The sequence below is a fragment of the Bos taurus genome, chromosome 2, assembly GCF_002263795.3.
Source record: "Bos taurus isolate L1 Dominette 01449 registration number 42190680 breed Hereford chromosome 2, ARS-UCD2.0, whole genome shotgun sequence".
NCBI lineage: Eukaryota > Metazoa > Chordata > Mammalia > Artiodactyla > Bovidae > Bos > Bos taurus.
The window spans coordinates 95418975-95434119 of record NC_037329.1 but is presented as its reverse complement, the minus strand read 5'-3'; the positions used below and the strand labels follow the sequence as shown (position 1 = coordinate 95434119).

The 15145-nt window shown below is 41.3% G+C and overlaps 1 protein-coding gene across 4 annotated transcripts in view; it reads left to right on the top strand.

The window, feature by feature from the left end:
* The window catches only part of KLF7 (KLF transcription factor 7), a 105028-nt gene that overhangs the window by 35022 nt on the left and 54861 nt on the right, over positions 1 to 15145 (top strand). For 2 of the 4 annotated variants that reach the window (XM_024976507.2, NM_001192919.1), the window contains one exon: positions 6401 to 7031. In XM_024976507.2, the coding sequence (XP_024832275.1) occupies positions 6401 to 7031 (631 nt within the window). Of the gene's footprint in view, positions 1 to 6400; positions 7035 to 15145 lie in introns of all 4 variants that reach the window. The other 2 variants (XM_005202750.5, XM_059875828.1) reach the window with 1 other exon arrangement.

Sequence of the window (15145 nt, the reverse complement as noted above, 5' to 3'; positions counted from 1 at the left end):
CTAATGACACAGCTATTGAGCGGTGCCAAGAATATTGGACCACTGACTTTGTCTTATGTTCTAATTAAAAGACACAGAAATATTTACAGTGGTGGTGATGGATGGGGGTTGTGAGGTCAGCTTAATTTTTAGAAAGTTCTTAACAACTCTACACCACTTCAAATACTTAGATATATCTCCCATCTGAGATAACAAAGGTAGTTTTTAGCTCTAAAAGATTATTTATATTGTTTGAGGCTTAAGTGATTTAAACAATATGATTATTGCTTTTAAGGAGATCATAAATCTTAATAAACCAGACATGTCACCAATTTGTGGCCCCTTTGATTCATTTTGGAGATACTATTTAATTGTCCAGGATTGAAGAGGAATGTTTTTAAGCACTTTACAGCCAGCATATTTTCTTAACATTTCCTAGACCAGGCTCCTTAAAGAGATAGACTTTATGTTGAACTTTGAATGAAAGGATAATTAGTTGGGGGGAAAATCAAGTATATGGGCATGAGGGAAAGTTAATGAGAGGAAAAATAGGTGAGGAAAACCCTTTAGGAGAGATGGCAAAAGTGCCTGGAGATGTTTGTAGTCTTCCCTGGCAAGTTTCGTGTAAATTATGGTGAGATAAGGACTGGTTGAAAAAGAGCTGTTTGGTAACCTTGGCATCATCTTGCCTGCATATGACAAGTTTCTTGCATACTTCTTGATCCTATGAAAGTAACTACCGCAGGGAGATTTTGGTGAACTGAATTTGTGCTGCAAGACTTGGATTATCTTGTTTTCTATCAACTTATGCCTTGGGATCCTATCATAGAAGTTGCAGATATGGCAGTAATAGATTTGCATTTTTTTTCTTTTTTAGAGACTAGGTCTTGGATTGGGGCTTCTTTGGTGGCTCAGATGGTAAAGAATCCACTTGCAAGGCGGGTGACCCAGGTTCTATCCAGTATTCTTGCCTAGAGAATTCCATGGACAGAGGAGGCTGGCCAGCTACAGTCTTTGGGACCACAAAGAGTCAGACATGACTGAGCGAATAGCACTAATAACAATGGGTCTTGGATGATGGTTTTTAATAAGCATGTTTCAACAAGAGGGCTATGAAGAGAATGGAGAGAGCATATTAAAATATTTCAGAGTGATCAGTTCAAAGCCAAATTCAGGTGATATTTGTTAGAAAACTCAAAGAAGCCATACATTTTGAAATCAAGATATTAGTGACTCATTTGTGACTCATAAATAATAAGAAAGTCGCTTTGCACTTGGGCACCTTTCCTTCTCACTGCTGACGGTAGTAGATTTTTGAGATGGTGGAGGCTGCTACAGTGTCTCAAGTCTTTAGCTGTACTGTAAGCTCAGGCTGAGCAAAGCCTCATTTCTCCAAGGTGAGGTACCAGACAGCCATGATTTATGTCGTTAAATTGACATCTGCTGACTCCAGTTTGGAGTTTGCTGGCTAGAGTGTCTTTGGGACAGAGTAAATCTCTGTGTCTGGTAGAAAAACAAGTATTCACATTATATCAAAATTGACAATCTGGAGATGTTCCTAGTTTGCTGATGGGTATTTCTTTTTTTCTTTCTTTCTCATTTGAAATAATTTAGACTTAACAGAAGTTGAAAAAATTGTACATAGAATTCCTATATACATATTCCCAATTTACTTTGATATTACATAACTGTAGTACAAGTCCTCTGGAGGAGGGCATGGCATCCCCACTCCAGTATTCTTGCCTGGAGAGTCCCATGGACAGAGGACCCTGATGGACTATGGTCCACAGGGTTTCAAAGAGTTGAACGCTGCTGAAGCGACAGCATGCACACATGCATGCATGCAAATCTCTGGTTCTGATAGAAAAACAGACATTCAAACTCTGTATCAAAATTTGCAATCTGGAGACACTCCTGGTTTGCCAGTCGGTATTTCCTTTTTCTCTCTCATTTGAAATTATTTACATTTACAGAAGTTGCAAAAATTGTACATAGAGTTGCTGTATACATATTCCTAGCTTACCTTAGTATTACATAACCGTAGTACAGATATCCGAATAAGAAATTGACACTGATAAAATACCATGAACTAAATCTATACGCTTTCTTTGAATTACATTGTTTTCCCACCCCTGTTCTTTTTCTCATCCAGGATCCAGACAGGGACCTATTGCATTTGGTTGTCTGATCGTCTTAGTTTCCTCCAGTATGTGACAGCTTCTCAATCTTTGCTCCTCATGACCTTGGTACTTTTAAAGAATACTGGCCAGGTATTCTGTAGAATGGCCCTCAGTTTGTATTGGTCTGATGTTTTCTCATGATAAGATTGAGGTTATTGAACTTTTGGCAAGAGTGACATAGAGTAATGTTGTGCCCTTTTCAGCTTATCATACCAGTGGGATATGATATCAATATGCTGCTAAATTTCATCATATGGTTAAGATGGTGCATGCCAGGTTTCTCTGCTATAAAATTATTATGTTTTGTCCTTATAATTAATAAATGTCTTATTGGGAGGGGATACTTTGAGACTAGACAAATATCTTGTTTCTCATTACACCTTCATCTATTAATTTTAACGTCCTTTGGTGATTCTTGCTGAAAGTCATTGTTTCTTTGTTATTTGACTAGTAGTGATCTTCTATTTCCATCAATACTTATGTTTATTAATTGTCATTTTACTATAAGGAGGAGCTGATCTGTCTCCGTTTTTTTATTCAACCATTTTTTTATGTCACTGAATTTCTTGAATATTAATTTTATTCCATGGGTTAGAATCTGTTATTATCATTATTCATTTTTATTGCTCAAATTCCCTAGATTTGGGCTTTGAGAACTCCTTCAAGTTGGCTCATGTGTCTTTTTGACATACACTCATCACTTTATGAGCACTTTTTTACCTTATGGTACAACAAGATATTCCAAACTCATCTTTATTTTCTTTGCCTCAGGCCTTTCAATCAACTTTTCCCTCCCAGGTTCTCTTTATTGGATAATGATATTTAGAAACCAAGATCTTGATGCCAAGTGTGCTAACTACTATTACGGTGTCTTTGCTTGTGGATTCTTCTGATTGACAGAGCCAGGAAGTACATACATGTATACACATACATGCAAACACACCTTTGTTACTATAAAAATCTCTGTGTGTATATGTGTTGAAATCTCTAAATAAATACTGAAACCACAAATTCCAATTAAACATCATAGGTGTTTCTTATGGGACTTCTTGTAATTATTTTTTTTAAATATGGGAGATAAACTATCTCTTTTGCTTGGAAATAATCTAACAATGAAATAAATACTCCTCATCCTTAACATTTTATTCTCCAGCACTCCTGATGAGTTTCTGGTTGACGAAATCTTCTTTTCTATCTAAGCTTCATTACCAGCAGATATTACAAGAAGTAGATTTCTCAAGACAACAATATTCCATAATGATTTCAGAGGGCTATCCAGCATATTTTGACGGGTTCTCATGGTTTATAGCTCTCAGATGGAATAGAATGCCTTGTATTAGGATTGCAAGAGATAGCCTCTCTTAGTGATCCAAATTTCCCCGTATTTAAGTGATGAGAAGTATCTCCATCCTTAGATGATTAGTATGATCCATGTGTTCTGGGATTCAAACTAGGGCATACTGGGTAGGTTAGTTTGTATCCTCCCTGAAGAGTGTGTAAATGCATTTAGAATGTCTCAGTTCCTCAGAACTTTGAATATGAAGAGATCTAAGCCTCCTGTTAGTAACAATCACAATTTCTTAGTGACTTTTGAACCTTTGAGCTAAAAACTACATAAGAGGATATGACATCCAAAAGCCCTATCGATAGACACTGGTGACTGTGAAATAGTTCCTGTGTGTGAGGACCTGTCTCGAGGACCTGTCTCAAGGACCTCTTCTAACCCATGATTCAGCTGACTTCCCCCTGGAACATATTTGTGTCTCAAAGGTCTGGTTCTACTCTTTGAACAAAGCTAAAGGAGCGTTATGTTCTAGAAGACATGTATTAGTGGTCATATCTAGCTTCATCGTATTCCAGATTAAGGTCAGCAGGTAGCTTTTGTACAGTGGAGTGGAATAGAATGATTAAAAATAATAGTATATAGTTGGTTTATCTTTGGTTGGTAGACATTATGTGCCTGATGGGTACCAGACACTGTTCTTGATAGGTGATGGTTTAAAAAGAGAAGGGAAGATTAAAGGGAGGTTTTTTGGGGGTAATATAATTCAGAAGTGAATTGACTGGGGCTGAGACTGGGGGTTTTAATACTGGAAAGAAGTAAATGATAATTTTTAGCAATGAGATGGAAAAAGGAAAGGAAAAAAACTTTGAAACATAGAATTCAGAAAAGGGACAAATAAGGATAAGAGAAATTTCTAGACCTGAGAAGGTGGCAGTATTGGTTTTAGATATAAAGTGGTGGAAAGCTACTCAGCAAGAGCTGTTATTTAATCAATAAGCAAAATAGAATCAAGCTTAGTTTTCCAATAAGCTTTCCTTGATTAACACCTCCATAACATAAGAGTACAGAATTCATTGTCCACTCATCCTTTAAGAACTTGTCAGCATACTTTATTGTTAGATTATTTGGTATCACTTTGCTTGTAAATTCATGTAAATTTTAGCTTGCAGTTGTTTATTCTGTATGTACGTCACGTGGATCTGTTACTGTGTCATCCTCTAACACAGAAAGCCTTGCACCTTGCTGTGAACACAGTAGTTGAATGAACACTTGTGACATGAGTATTGAATGAAGATTGGAACCATTCATTAGTTTATACTATTAAAAATCAGCAGTGAGACCCAAAGGTGATTCATCGTTAAAAATCTGCTTTTCTTATTCAGTAATGCAGTTTTACCAGAAGGCTGATTAAAAACCAATCTTTTGAAATGTCACCAAAATAAAATCGTTGACAGATACAACACAACCAGGTATATCATTAAAATATATTCTTAACAGAATAAAAGCCTAGAATCAGAACACCAGTTGAAAACATAGAAGTGCTAGAGAGCCAGAGAATTAGGAGCTAGTCAGATTTTAAATTTGCCGGCAGTGTTTCTTTGTTGAAGCCCCAGAAGTTACAACAAGTTGAACTGATGGCATAAATTAGGACTGGGCTTCCCAGGTTGCACTAGTGGTAAAGAACCTGCCAGCCAGTGCAGGAGACATAAGAGACACGGGTTCAATCCCTGGGTTGGGAAGATCCCCTAGAGGAGGGCATGACCCCCCACTCCAGTATTCTGGCCTGGAGAATCCCATAGACAGAGGAGCCTGGCAGGCTACTGTCCATAGGGTCACACAGTGTCAGACACAACTGAAGTAACTTAGCACACATAAGTTGCTGCTAAGTCGTTTTAGTCGTGGCCGACTCTGTGCGACCCCATAGACAGCAGCCCACCAGGCTCCTCCATCCCTGGGATTCTCCAGGCAAGAATATTGGAATGGGTTGCCATTTCCTTCTCCAATGCATGAAAGTGAAAAGGGAAAGTGAAGTTGCTCAGTCGTGTCCGACTCTTAGCGACCCCATGGACTGCAGCCCACCAGGCTCCTCTGTCCATGTTCCAGGCAAGAGTACTGGAGTGGGATGCCATTGCCTTCTCCAAAACACATAAGTTAGGACTATGGTTTTCTACCAGATTCTGAAAGAGCAGGATTAAGTGAGGAGAGCTTTCAGGTTATAAACTTAAATATCCATTTTTGCCATAAAAACACTTCTGCCATCTTACAAAGACTTACGAGCACCGTGGATGAAGATTTGTTGAAACTCTGAACTTTTCTGATTATGTTTTTCTTGCCTCACTTCTTTACCAGGTGAAAACTTTATATTGAAATAGATTAGTGTCTTTTTCTTTAACAATTCAAATAGCTGTGTTTGAACTTATTTTTATCATGTAGACAGATGTCAAACTATTGTAATGGGACTCATGCTTCTTGCCTCGCAATACGTAATGATTGTGCTTAGTGATTTGCCAAAGTCTGTTTGAAAAATGAAGTTGGACTGTGGGGAGTCTTACTTGCTATGAAAACCTCATCTGATTTTCTTTGCTTCCTGCTTGCATACGGGCTCCTAGGGAGGCTAAGAGCATCTCACCTACCGAATTGGATTGTAGGATGTGAGATCATTTTAACATTGAATGTTCTCAGGGAACTTGATGGTGTGAGATAGCCCTTCTGGGTTTCTAGTTCCCCATTAACTGTAGTAGTTGAGCTCATATGATGTGACCCTTGTGAACCCTTCAGAAGTGTCCAGGGAGAAAAATAACAAGGTCAGACCTTTCACCAGGAAGATTTCAGATATGAGCCAGGAAACATCCTCTGTTCCTTCCTGTAGATTGCTCCTCAGCCTGTCAACATGTGGTCCCCTGGTGTTCTTTGCTTCTGATGGCTGTTTCTCTCCCTCCCTCCTTGCCCTCTGCAGACATGCCTTGAATTGGAACGCTACCTGCAGACGGAGCCCAGGAGGATCTCGGAGACCTTCGGTGAGGACTTGGACTGTTTCCTCCGTGCTTCTCCTCCCCCGTGCATCGAGGAAAGCTTCCGGCGCTTAGACCCCCTGCTGCTCCCCGTGGAAGCGACCATCTGCGAGAAGAGCTCGGCCGTGGACATTCTGCTCTCTCGGGACAAGTTGCTATCTGAGACCTGCCTCAGCCTCCAGCCAACCAGCTCTTCTCTAGACAGCTACACAGCCGTCAACCAGGCCCAGCTCAACGCAGTGACCTCATTAACGCCCCCATCGTCCCCTGAGCTCAGCCGCCATCTGGTGAAAACCTCACAGACTCTCTCAGCCGTGGACGGCACAGTGACGTTGAAACTGGTGGCCAAGAAGGCTGCGCTCGGCTCAGTCAAGGTGGGAGGGGTGGCAACAGCAGCGGCAGCCGTGGCGGCAGCTGGGACAGTTAAGAGTGGACACAGCGACAGTGAGCAAGGAGGGGTAGGGGCTGAGGCGTGCCCCGAAAACAAGAAGAGGGTTCATCGCTGTCAGTTTAACGGGTGCCGGAAAGTTTATACAAAAAGCTCCCACTTAAAGGCCCACCAGAGGACTCACACAGGTAGTGGTACAAGTTGGCCGCACGTGGTTTCTTCTTTTTCGTCCTTTAGCCTTGTGGGGGGAAGGGCTTCTCTCTGTTCCGAGAAGTGGCATCCATGCCAACAAGGAGGTATAGAGAGGCAGGCAGGCCTGGGAGGGAAGCCGAGTGACTCACCCATTAACCTTAGGATCTCCAGGTGTCCTGGGCACCAGACATGGGTTTGTCACTCGCTGGCTTGGAGATTCTTTCAGAGGGCAGTGCCAGCCTTGGTGTAGTATCAGACACTGCTGAGGATGCCTGAACAGGGGTTCTGGTGGTGTGACTCACAGCCGTACGTGATGTATGCACCTGTCACTTCCCTGACACTTTTCGTTGTTTTATCGGTGTGATTCGGTGGTTTTGATCAACACTGGAATCTGAGACGTTACCTTGGAGAGAATTGCAATTGAACAAGGTAGCCAGGGTGTCCCTATTTACTCTTTTTCCAGCATCCCTGATTTTTCATCAAAGTCACCAACAGCAGGAGGGTTTCAGAGTTCATTAGATGTGATCATTCTGTAATTAATTGGCATCTCCTCTTTTGCATTGTTCTCTGGCGCGTGCTTTATAGAGAGATGGCAGAATTGCTTTTTAATGAGCTTGTTACTGTGAAGTTGCTAAAGTGATTACATTGCTATGTGTGTGGTAAGGGCGGTGGGGACCGGCAGGGACTGTATAGTTTACTCAGGACTTCTGTGGTGACTCCCAGGACTCATACTGATCTTGGGAGTGATGGGATAATTTAGAAGAGTGGGGTTTGTGAAGAAAAGAATGAGATTAGCATTTTCCTTGAATCTGGTCTTTGTCCTCTGCTTTGAGGCAGAAACTTAGGGCTGGTGTCTCTTCTTGGGGTTAGCATTGTAGGAGCAATTACTGTCATTAGTGGTTTTTAAATGAGTCCCTGAAAGTATATTGCCAGTATGGTTTTTTCAATCTGCGTGCACAATACCAACTGAACTGGGAAGAGCTCCGAAAGTGTAAGTAGCAGAATCAGAGTGTTGCTGGGAAAAAATGGGTGATTAGATCTAGGCTGGGAGATATGTCTGGAGAGAGTTCTTCTTCTTGGGCTTGCTGCTTGCCTTCCGGGTGCTCTGTGGTGACTTGAGGACTATGTCACCAGAGAAGTGTGCAGTGCAAGGATCATTGGTTGGAAAATGGGGAAACCTAGGTTCTAGTTCTAGTGCTGTCCCTAACTAGCTTTGTCACCCTGAGCACATCCCTGTACCTCACTAGTAGCCTCATTTTCTACATCTACCAAACAATTTGGCTTTTGAGGCCCCTCTCAGCTCTAATGTTCTTGGGGGAGGCGGTTTTGGGAAATGTCTTTGTGTAGAACAGAGGAGCTTCCCTGAGATAGGAGTGTATAATGTGTGTGTAGAAACCATCACCACCTTGAATTTCAAAGTTATTCCCATGGGAGGATGATAGCGGACAGTGTTTCCTCACAGCATAAGACTTAGGCATGTTCTCCTCTCATTTCAAACTGACTTTTGCTTGTGGTCCTTGCTTGCTTCATGGAAAGTTATCCTAAGGTTACTTTTGAACCCGTGGCTCAGGTTCAAGTCCCACTCATGGTTCCTTTTGGAGTTTGAGTTCGAGTCCTCTAGTCCACATACTTCAAGGCAAAAGCTTCTTGCTACTGTCAGCTTTTCCTTTTTTTCACCTGTCTGGTATTGTTCTGGAGGTTAGTTTTATTTATTTGTCTTTCTCAAGTCGGTGAGTAAAGTAACTAGAAGACATTGCAGTGCTCCCAGGCTTCAGCTGTGACTCATCTCCTCTTCCCCCCAGGAAACCAGAGAAGGCAGGATGAGGCGAGAAGGTTGAGCTTTGTTGAGGGTATGGAATTCATGATTATGAGCACATTTTTAAAATTATTGACACGAAGACAGGCTATGTCCTGCCTAGTTTGGAGGCTGGGCATCTCTGGGAAAGCAGAGATTCTTTTTTGGGGGGTGAGTCCAGAGCATTTGCTTCCTTTTCCTGTCCCCTCTTTCTAATGGATGTGTTAGGAGGATAACTCTGAGAAGTGATGCATCTTCTGTGGTTTGTTTTTTTTGGGCATTGTCTACTCAGAGTGATTATCAAGGTGGAGCTCATTATGTTTCCCAGCACCTGCAACCACTTGCTCTATAGTGGATTAAAGTGGAAAGAATCCTCCCTGTGGGGAATTTATCCAAGAAGGCACCTTGCATTATTGGAAAGGCAGTACTGCAGAGCAGTTAAGAGCAGGGCTTTGCAATCAGGGAGACTCAGGTTTGAATTCTGGCTCTACAACTTCCTAGATTTATGACCTGGATACCTGATGCATCTTCCCTGAGTCTCAGTTTCCTCATCTGTAAAACAAGGATAATTTACCTCCTAGATTGTTTTGAAAATTAAATGAGTAAATATATGTAAAGTGAAAGTTAGTCGCCCAGTTGTGCCCAGCTCTTTGGGATCCCATGGACTGTCGCCTGCTAGGCTCCCCTGTCCTTGGAATTCTCTAGGCAGGAGTACTGGAATGGGTTGCCATTTCTTCCTCCAGGGGATCTTCCCAACCCAGGGATTGAAACCAGGTCTCCTGCATTGCAGGCAGATTCTTTACCTTGAGCCACCAGGGAAGCCCAAATATATGTAAATTACTTGGCAGATGGTAAGAGCTCATTAAAGAGAGTAATAGGGTTGGTTGTAGTCCTGACTATTGCTGATGATATTGATTAAAGATGATTTTGTGGAAAAAAAGAAAAACAGCTTTATATAAACTAGAAATAAATCACTTAAAGTTAAATCCCACTAAAAAGCAAGAAGCTTTTCTTTCCTCACTTCCGTAATTTCAGTGTCGGGGTGGTGATGCACAGCCACTCGTCATAGAGGATGAAGTTGGACATGCAGGCATTGACCCATTGAAGCTGGCAGTAATGTAGAGCACAGCTTTCCTAAAACAACACAGGAAGCAATGACTTTGCACCCTCCAGAAGCATTTTGCCAGTAAAACCTTCTGCAGAGACAAACATGGAGGGAAAAGTAGGCGCTATAAGAAAGAGAAACAGACAGGAGGGGAGGCAGAGGTGGAGATGGGCAATGAGGAAAGGGAATCTGAATTAATTTGGATTAAATAGATGAGAATCAGAAGTATTTATTTGGAATTGGTGTGAAGGGGGCACAGGGGAACTGAAAACAAAAGTGATAATTTATGTGGTGTGGATGAACTAAGAATAATGAAAAAAGCATGAAGGATGGAATCAAATTAAGTGCAAACATATCAAGGAAGTGGACTAGCAAAAGCTTGGGGGCAAAGGTATATGGTGATGAGAATTCAGGTTGGAGATGAGGCCATTGATAGAAAGAAATGAATAAGGGAGGGCTGCTGACCAAGTGTTGAAATGAAGCTCTGGTTGGATTCAGGCAAGCTATTTTAACACAGGGCTCACTTTAATTCAATGAAAATATTTTCTTATCTTTCAGCTGGGGAAGTGTTTTGGGATGTAAAAAGAGAGAGAGAGGAGGAAAAAAATCCAAGAGAAAGAGAGGAAATACTGGCATTTTGTTCTCTGGAGTTATGTATATGCTCTATCTCTTCTATATGGTAATATGTTGAAAAAGAGACACACTTGCAAAAATGAAATAAACTGTGTGGGTCTCAGTCTATGCATAAAGAAAGACAATACGTTGTTGGTAACATGGATTTCCTTGCAGTGAATAATTTTTAAAAGTGTTATTCATTTCATCTTTATATAGATAGAATTTACTGAGCTGGAAAAGATATGCTGCTGCTGCTGCTTTTTTTGTCCTTCTGTGGCTGTTTTTTTGAGGATGCTGAATCCTTCAAACTTTTTGCCCTGGAGGATGTTAGGCAATGAGGTGATTTTTCTTTTTTTCAGGTAGCAGATGTTCAAATTGGTAGCTAGGGCACAAATACTGGTTGCCCAAGGAGCTGAAGTGAGGGATGGGGGAGCCAGGCTGGGGGTGGCTGAAGATGAGGCAGGGGCTGGGACAAAGGGAATATTGTGAAGTAGCAGGATCTAAGTGAAAGGAAGCATATAAAAATGGACATATGGTTTATTCATTGGGAAGAGCACTTAGTGCTGGCATGAGGGTAGAAATGTCCTTCAGCAGCCAAGCCATTACAGACCTTTCTCTTCCACTGTTTTCTGGTCTTTGTATAATATATTTTTCTTTCTCAATAAGTCAACCATTATGTTCACAGTTTTATTTGTCCTCTTGGAGACAGCTAAATAATCCTAAATTTTGTTGCAGGGAAATCCCTCACTTTGAGGTTTTAAAATACTACTTTATTATGTTTATTTTCAGCAAAAATCAATTTGTTAAAATGTTGGTAGTTTCTATTCAAAAAAACAAAAAATAATTTTCCACATTTCTTCTTGATCATTTCTGAGAAGGAAAAAAAGCCTGTGATTGAAATGGATCTTTATGTTAAGTGAGCAGACTTCTCTAATATGAAAATTCATATAAAATCATGTTCACATTTACACGATTAAGATGAGTCATGTTGGTAAAGTCAGGACAAAGGCCAGCAGTGAAATCTTTGACTGTTGGTCATAGAGGAAGGAGCAGAGGCCATGTCCTGTCTTCTGCTACTTGGACAAGGGCTCTCCATAGACTGGAGTTGCTTTTGCCTAATCCATGGGTGGTGATAGAACATTCTAGGTTTTGCACTGAAAGATGTAAAGATATGCTTTTTAGGTGAAAACATAAAATGACCATGCAATTTTCTTAGTATCTGATACCTGCTTTGAGGCAGGTCATAATGAATCATAATGTGGCACAATCTCTAAGTTTAATTAGGATTTAGGGAAATAGTTTATTTTTAAATGGAAAGGTGGCTAAAAACATTATGAACAAAAAGATGGGTATCAGTTCAGTTCAGTTGCTCAGTTGTGTCTAGTTCTTTGCGACCCCATGGACTGCAGCACACCAGGCCTCCCTGTCCATCACCAACTCCTGGAGTTTACTCAAACTCATGTCCGTTGACTCCATGATTCCTTCCAACCATCTCATTGTCTGTCATCCCCTTCTCCTCCCACCTTCAATCTTTCCCAGCATCAGGGTCTTTTCAAATGAGTCAGTTGTTCGCATTAGGTAGCCAAAGTATTGGAGTTTCACCTTTAGCATCATTCCTTCCAATGAATGTTCAGGACTGATTTCCTTTAGGATGGACTGGTTGGATCTCCTTGCTGTCCAAGGAACTCTCAAGAGTCTTCTCCAACACCACAGTTCAAAAGCATCAATTCTTTGGTGCTCAGCTTTCTTTATAGTCCAACTCTCACATCCATACATGACTACTGGAAAAACCATAGCTTTGACTAGACGGACCTTTGTTGGCAAAGTAACATCTCTGCTTTTTAATATGCTGTCTAGGTTGGTCATAACTTTTCTTCCAAGGAGGAAGCATCTTTTAATTTCATGGCTGCAGTCACCATCTGCAGTGATTTTGGACCCCCCCCGCCCCAAAATAAAGTCTCTCATCGTTTCCATTGTTTCCCCATCTATTTGCCATGAAGTGATAGGACCAGATGCCATGATCTTAGTTTTCTGAATGTTGAGTTTTAAGCCAGCTTTTTCACTCTCCTCTTTCACTTTCATCAAGAGGCTCTTTAGTTCTTCACTTTCTGCCTTAAGGGTGGTGTCATCTGCATATCTGAGATTATTGATATTTCTCCCGGCAGTATTGATTCCAGTTTGTGCTTCATCCAGTCCAGCATTTCTCATGATGTACTCTGCATATAAGTTAAATAGGCAGGGTGACAATATACAGCCTTGACATACTCCTTTTCCTATTTGGAACCAATCTGTTGTTCCATGTCCAGTTCTAACTGTTGCTTCCTGACCTGCATGCAGATTTCTCAGGAGGCAGGTCAGGTGGTCTGGTATTCCCATCTCTTTCAGAATTTTCCACAGTTTGTTGTGGTCCACACAGTCAAAAGCTTTGGCCTAGTCAATAAAGCAGAAGTAGATGTTTTTCTGGAACTCTCTTGCTTTTGCGATGCTCCAGTGGATATTGGCAATTTTATCTCTGGTTCCTCTGCCTTTTCTAAATCCAACTTGAATATCTGAAAGTTTACGGTTCACGTACTGTTGAAGCTTGCCTTGGAGAATTTTGAGCATTACTTTTCTAGCATGTGAGATGAGTGCAATTATGTGGTAGTTTGAGCATTCTTTGGGATTGGAATGAAAACTGACCTTTTCCAGTCCTGTGGCCACTGCTGAGTTTCCCAAACTTACTGGCATATTGAGTGCAGCACTTTAACAGCATCATTTTTAGGATTTGAAATAGCTCAACTGGAATTCCAATACTGCCACTAGCTTTGTTCATGGTGATGCTTCCTAAGGCCCACTTGACTTCGCATTCCAGGATATCTGGCTCTAGGTGAGTGAGCACACCGTCATGATTATCTGGGTCATGAAGATCTAGTTTGTACAGTTCTTCTGTGTATTCTTGCCACCTCTTCTTAATATCTTCTACTTCTGTTAGGTCCATACCATTTGTATCCTTTATTGAGCCCATCTTTGCATGAAATGTTCCCTTGGTATCTCTAATTATCTTGACGAGATCTCTAGTCTTTCCCATTCTATTGTTTTCCTCTATTTCTTTGCACTGATCACTGAGGAAGGGTTTCTTCTCTCCTTGCTATTCTTTGGAACTCTGCATTCAAATGGGTGTATTTTTCCTTTTCTTCTTTGCCTTTTGCTTCTCTTCTTTTCTCAGCTATTTGTAAGGCCTCCTCAGACAACCATTTTGCCTTTTTGCACTTCTTTTTCTTGGGGATGGTCTTGATCCCTGCCTCCTGTAGTGTCAGGATGGGTATAGTGTTTAAGAGATAAACAAAAGTGCTTTAATGAAAGCTTGAAATATAATTTATTTATTCAACAAACACTTATAAAAACTTGTTATATGTCAGATAATGTTCAGAGTATTAAGAAACAAAATTCAGCTGAGTAAATTTTAAAGATCTCACTGGCTTTATTCAGTGATTCATGAATTGGGCAGCATCTCATCTAGCATTTATAGGAAGGAGCTCTGAAATGCTATAAGGGACTTCCCTGGTGGCTCAGACGGTAAAAGCATCTGCCTACAATGCAGGAGACCCGTATTCGATTCCTGGTTTGGGAATATCCCTTGGAGAAAGAAATGGCAACCCACTCCAGTACTCTTGCCTGAAAAATCCCATGGACGGAGGAGCCTGATAGGCTACAGTCCATGGGGTCGCAAAGAGTCAGACACGACTGAATGACTTCATTTTCTTTCTGATATGCTATGCAAAGTGAAAGACTTTTATAGGTGGAAACCTGGACAAGGAAGTTATACCAGGAAAGAGCTGATGGTTTGTGGCAGGGTCACCTTCCTTTAGGGAATGGTAGGGGTCTGTGACGCAGATAACCTCACTAGTTCTGACCTGGCCATTTCAGATTGCCTGGTTTAATATTCTATTCCTGGGAGAGGCTGAATCTATATTAAATTTATAAGTTTCAACTTGTTGAAGTAGGGCTTAGCACAGTTCAGTTCAGTTCAGTCACTCAGTCATGTCCGACTCTTTGCGACCCCATGAATTGCAGCACGCCAGGCCTCCCTGTCCATCACCAACTCCTGGAGTTCACTCAAACTCACGTACATCGAGTCGGTGATGCCATCCAGTCATCTCATCCTCTGTCGTCCCCTTCTCCTCCTGCCCCCAATCCCTCCCAGCATCAGAGTCTTTTCCAATGAGTCAACTCTTCGCATGAGGTAACCAAAGTACTGGAGTTTCAGCTTTAGCATCATTCCTTCCAAAGAAATCCCAGGGCTGATCTCCTTCAGAATGGACTGGTTGGATCTCCTTGCAGTCCAAGGGACTCTCAAGAGTCTTCTTCAACACCACAGTTCAAAAGCATCAATTCTTTGGCACTCAGCTTTCTTCACAGTCCAACTCTCACATCCGTACATGACTACTGGAAAAACCATAGCCTTGACTAGACAGACCTTTGTTGGCAAAGTAATGTCTCTGCTTTTCAATATGCTATCTAGGTTGGTCATAACTTTCCTTCCAATTTCATGGGCTTAGCCCAAGTGACTCCATTTTGGGCCAGTTGTGTCTTTTTTAACAATTCTCCTAGTTTGA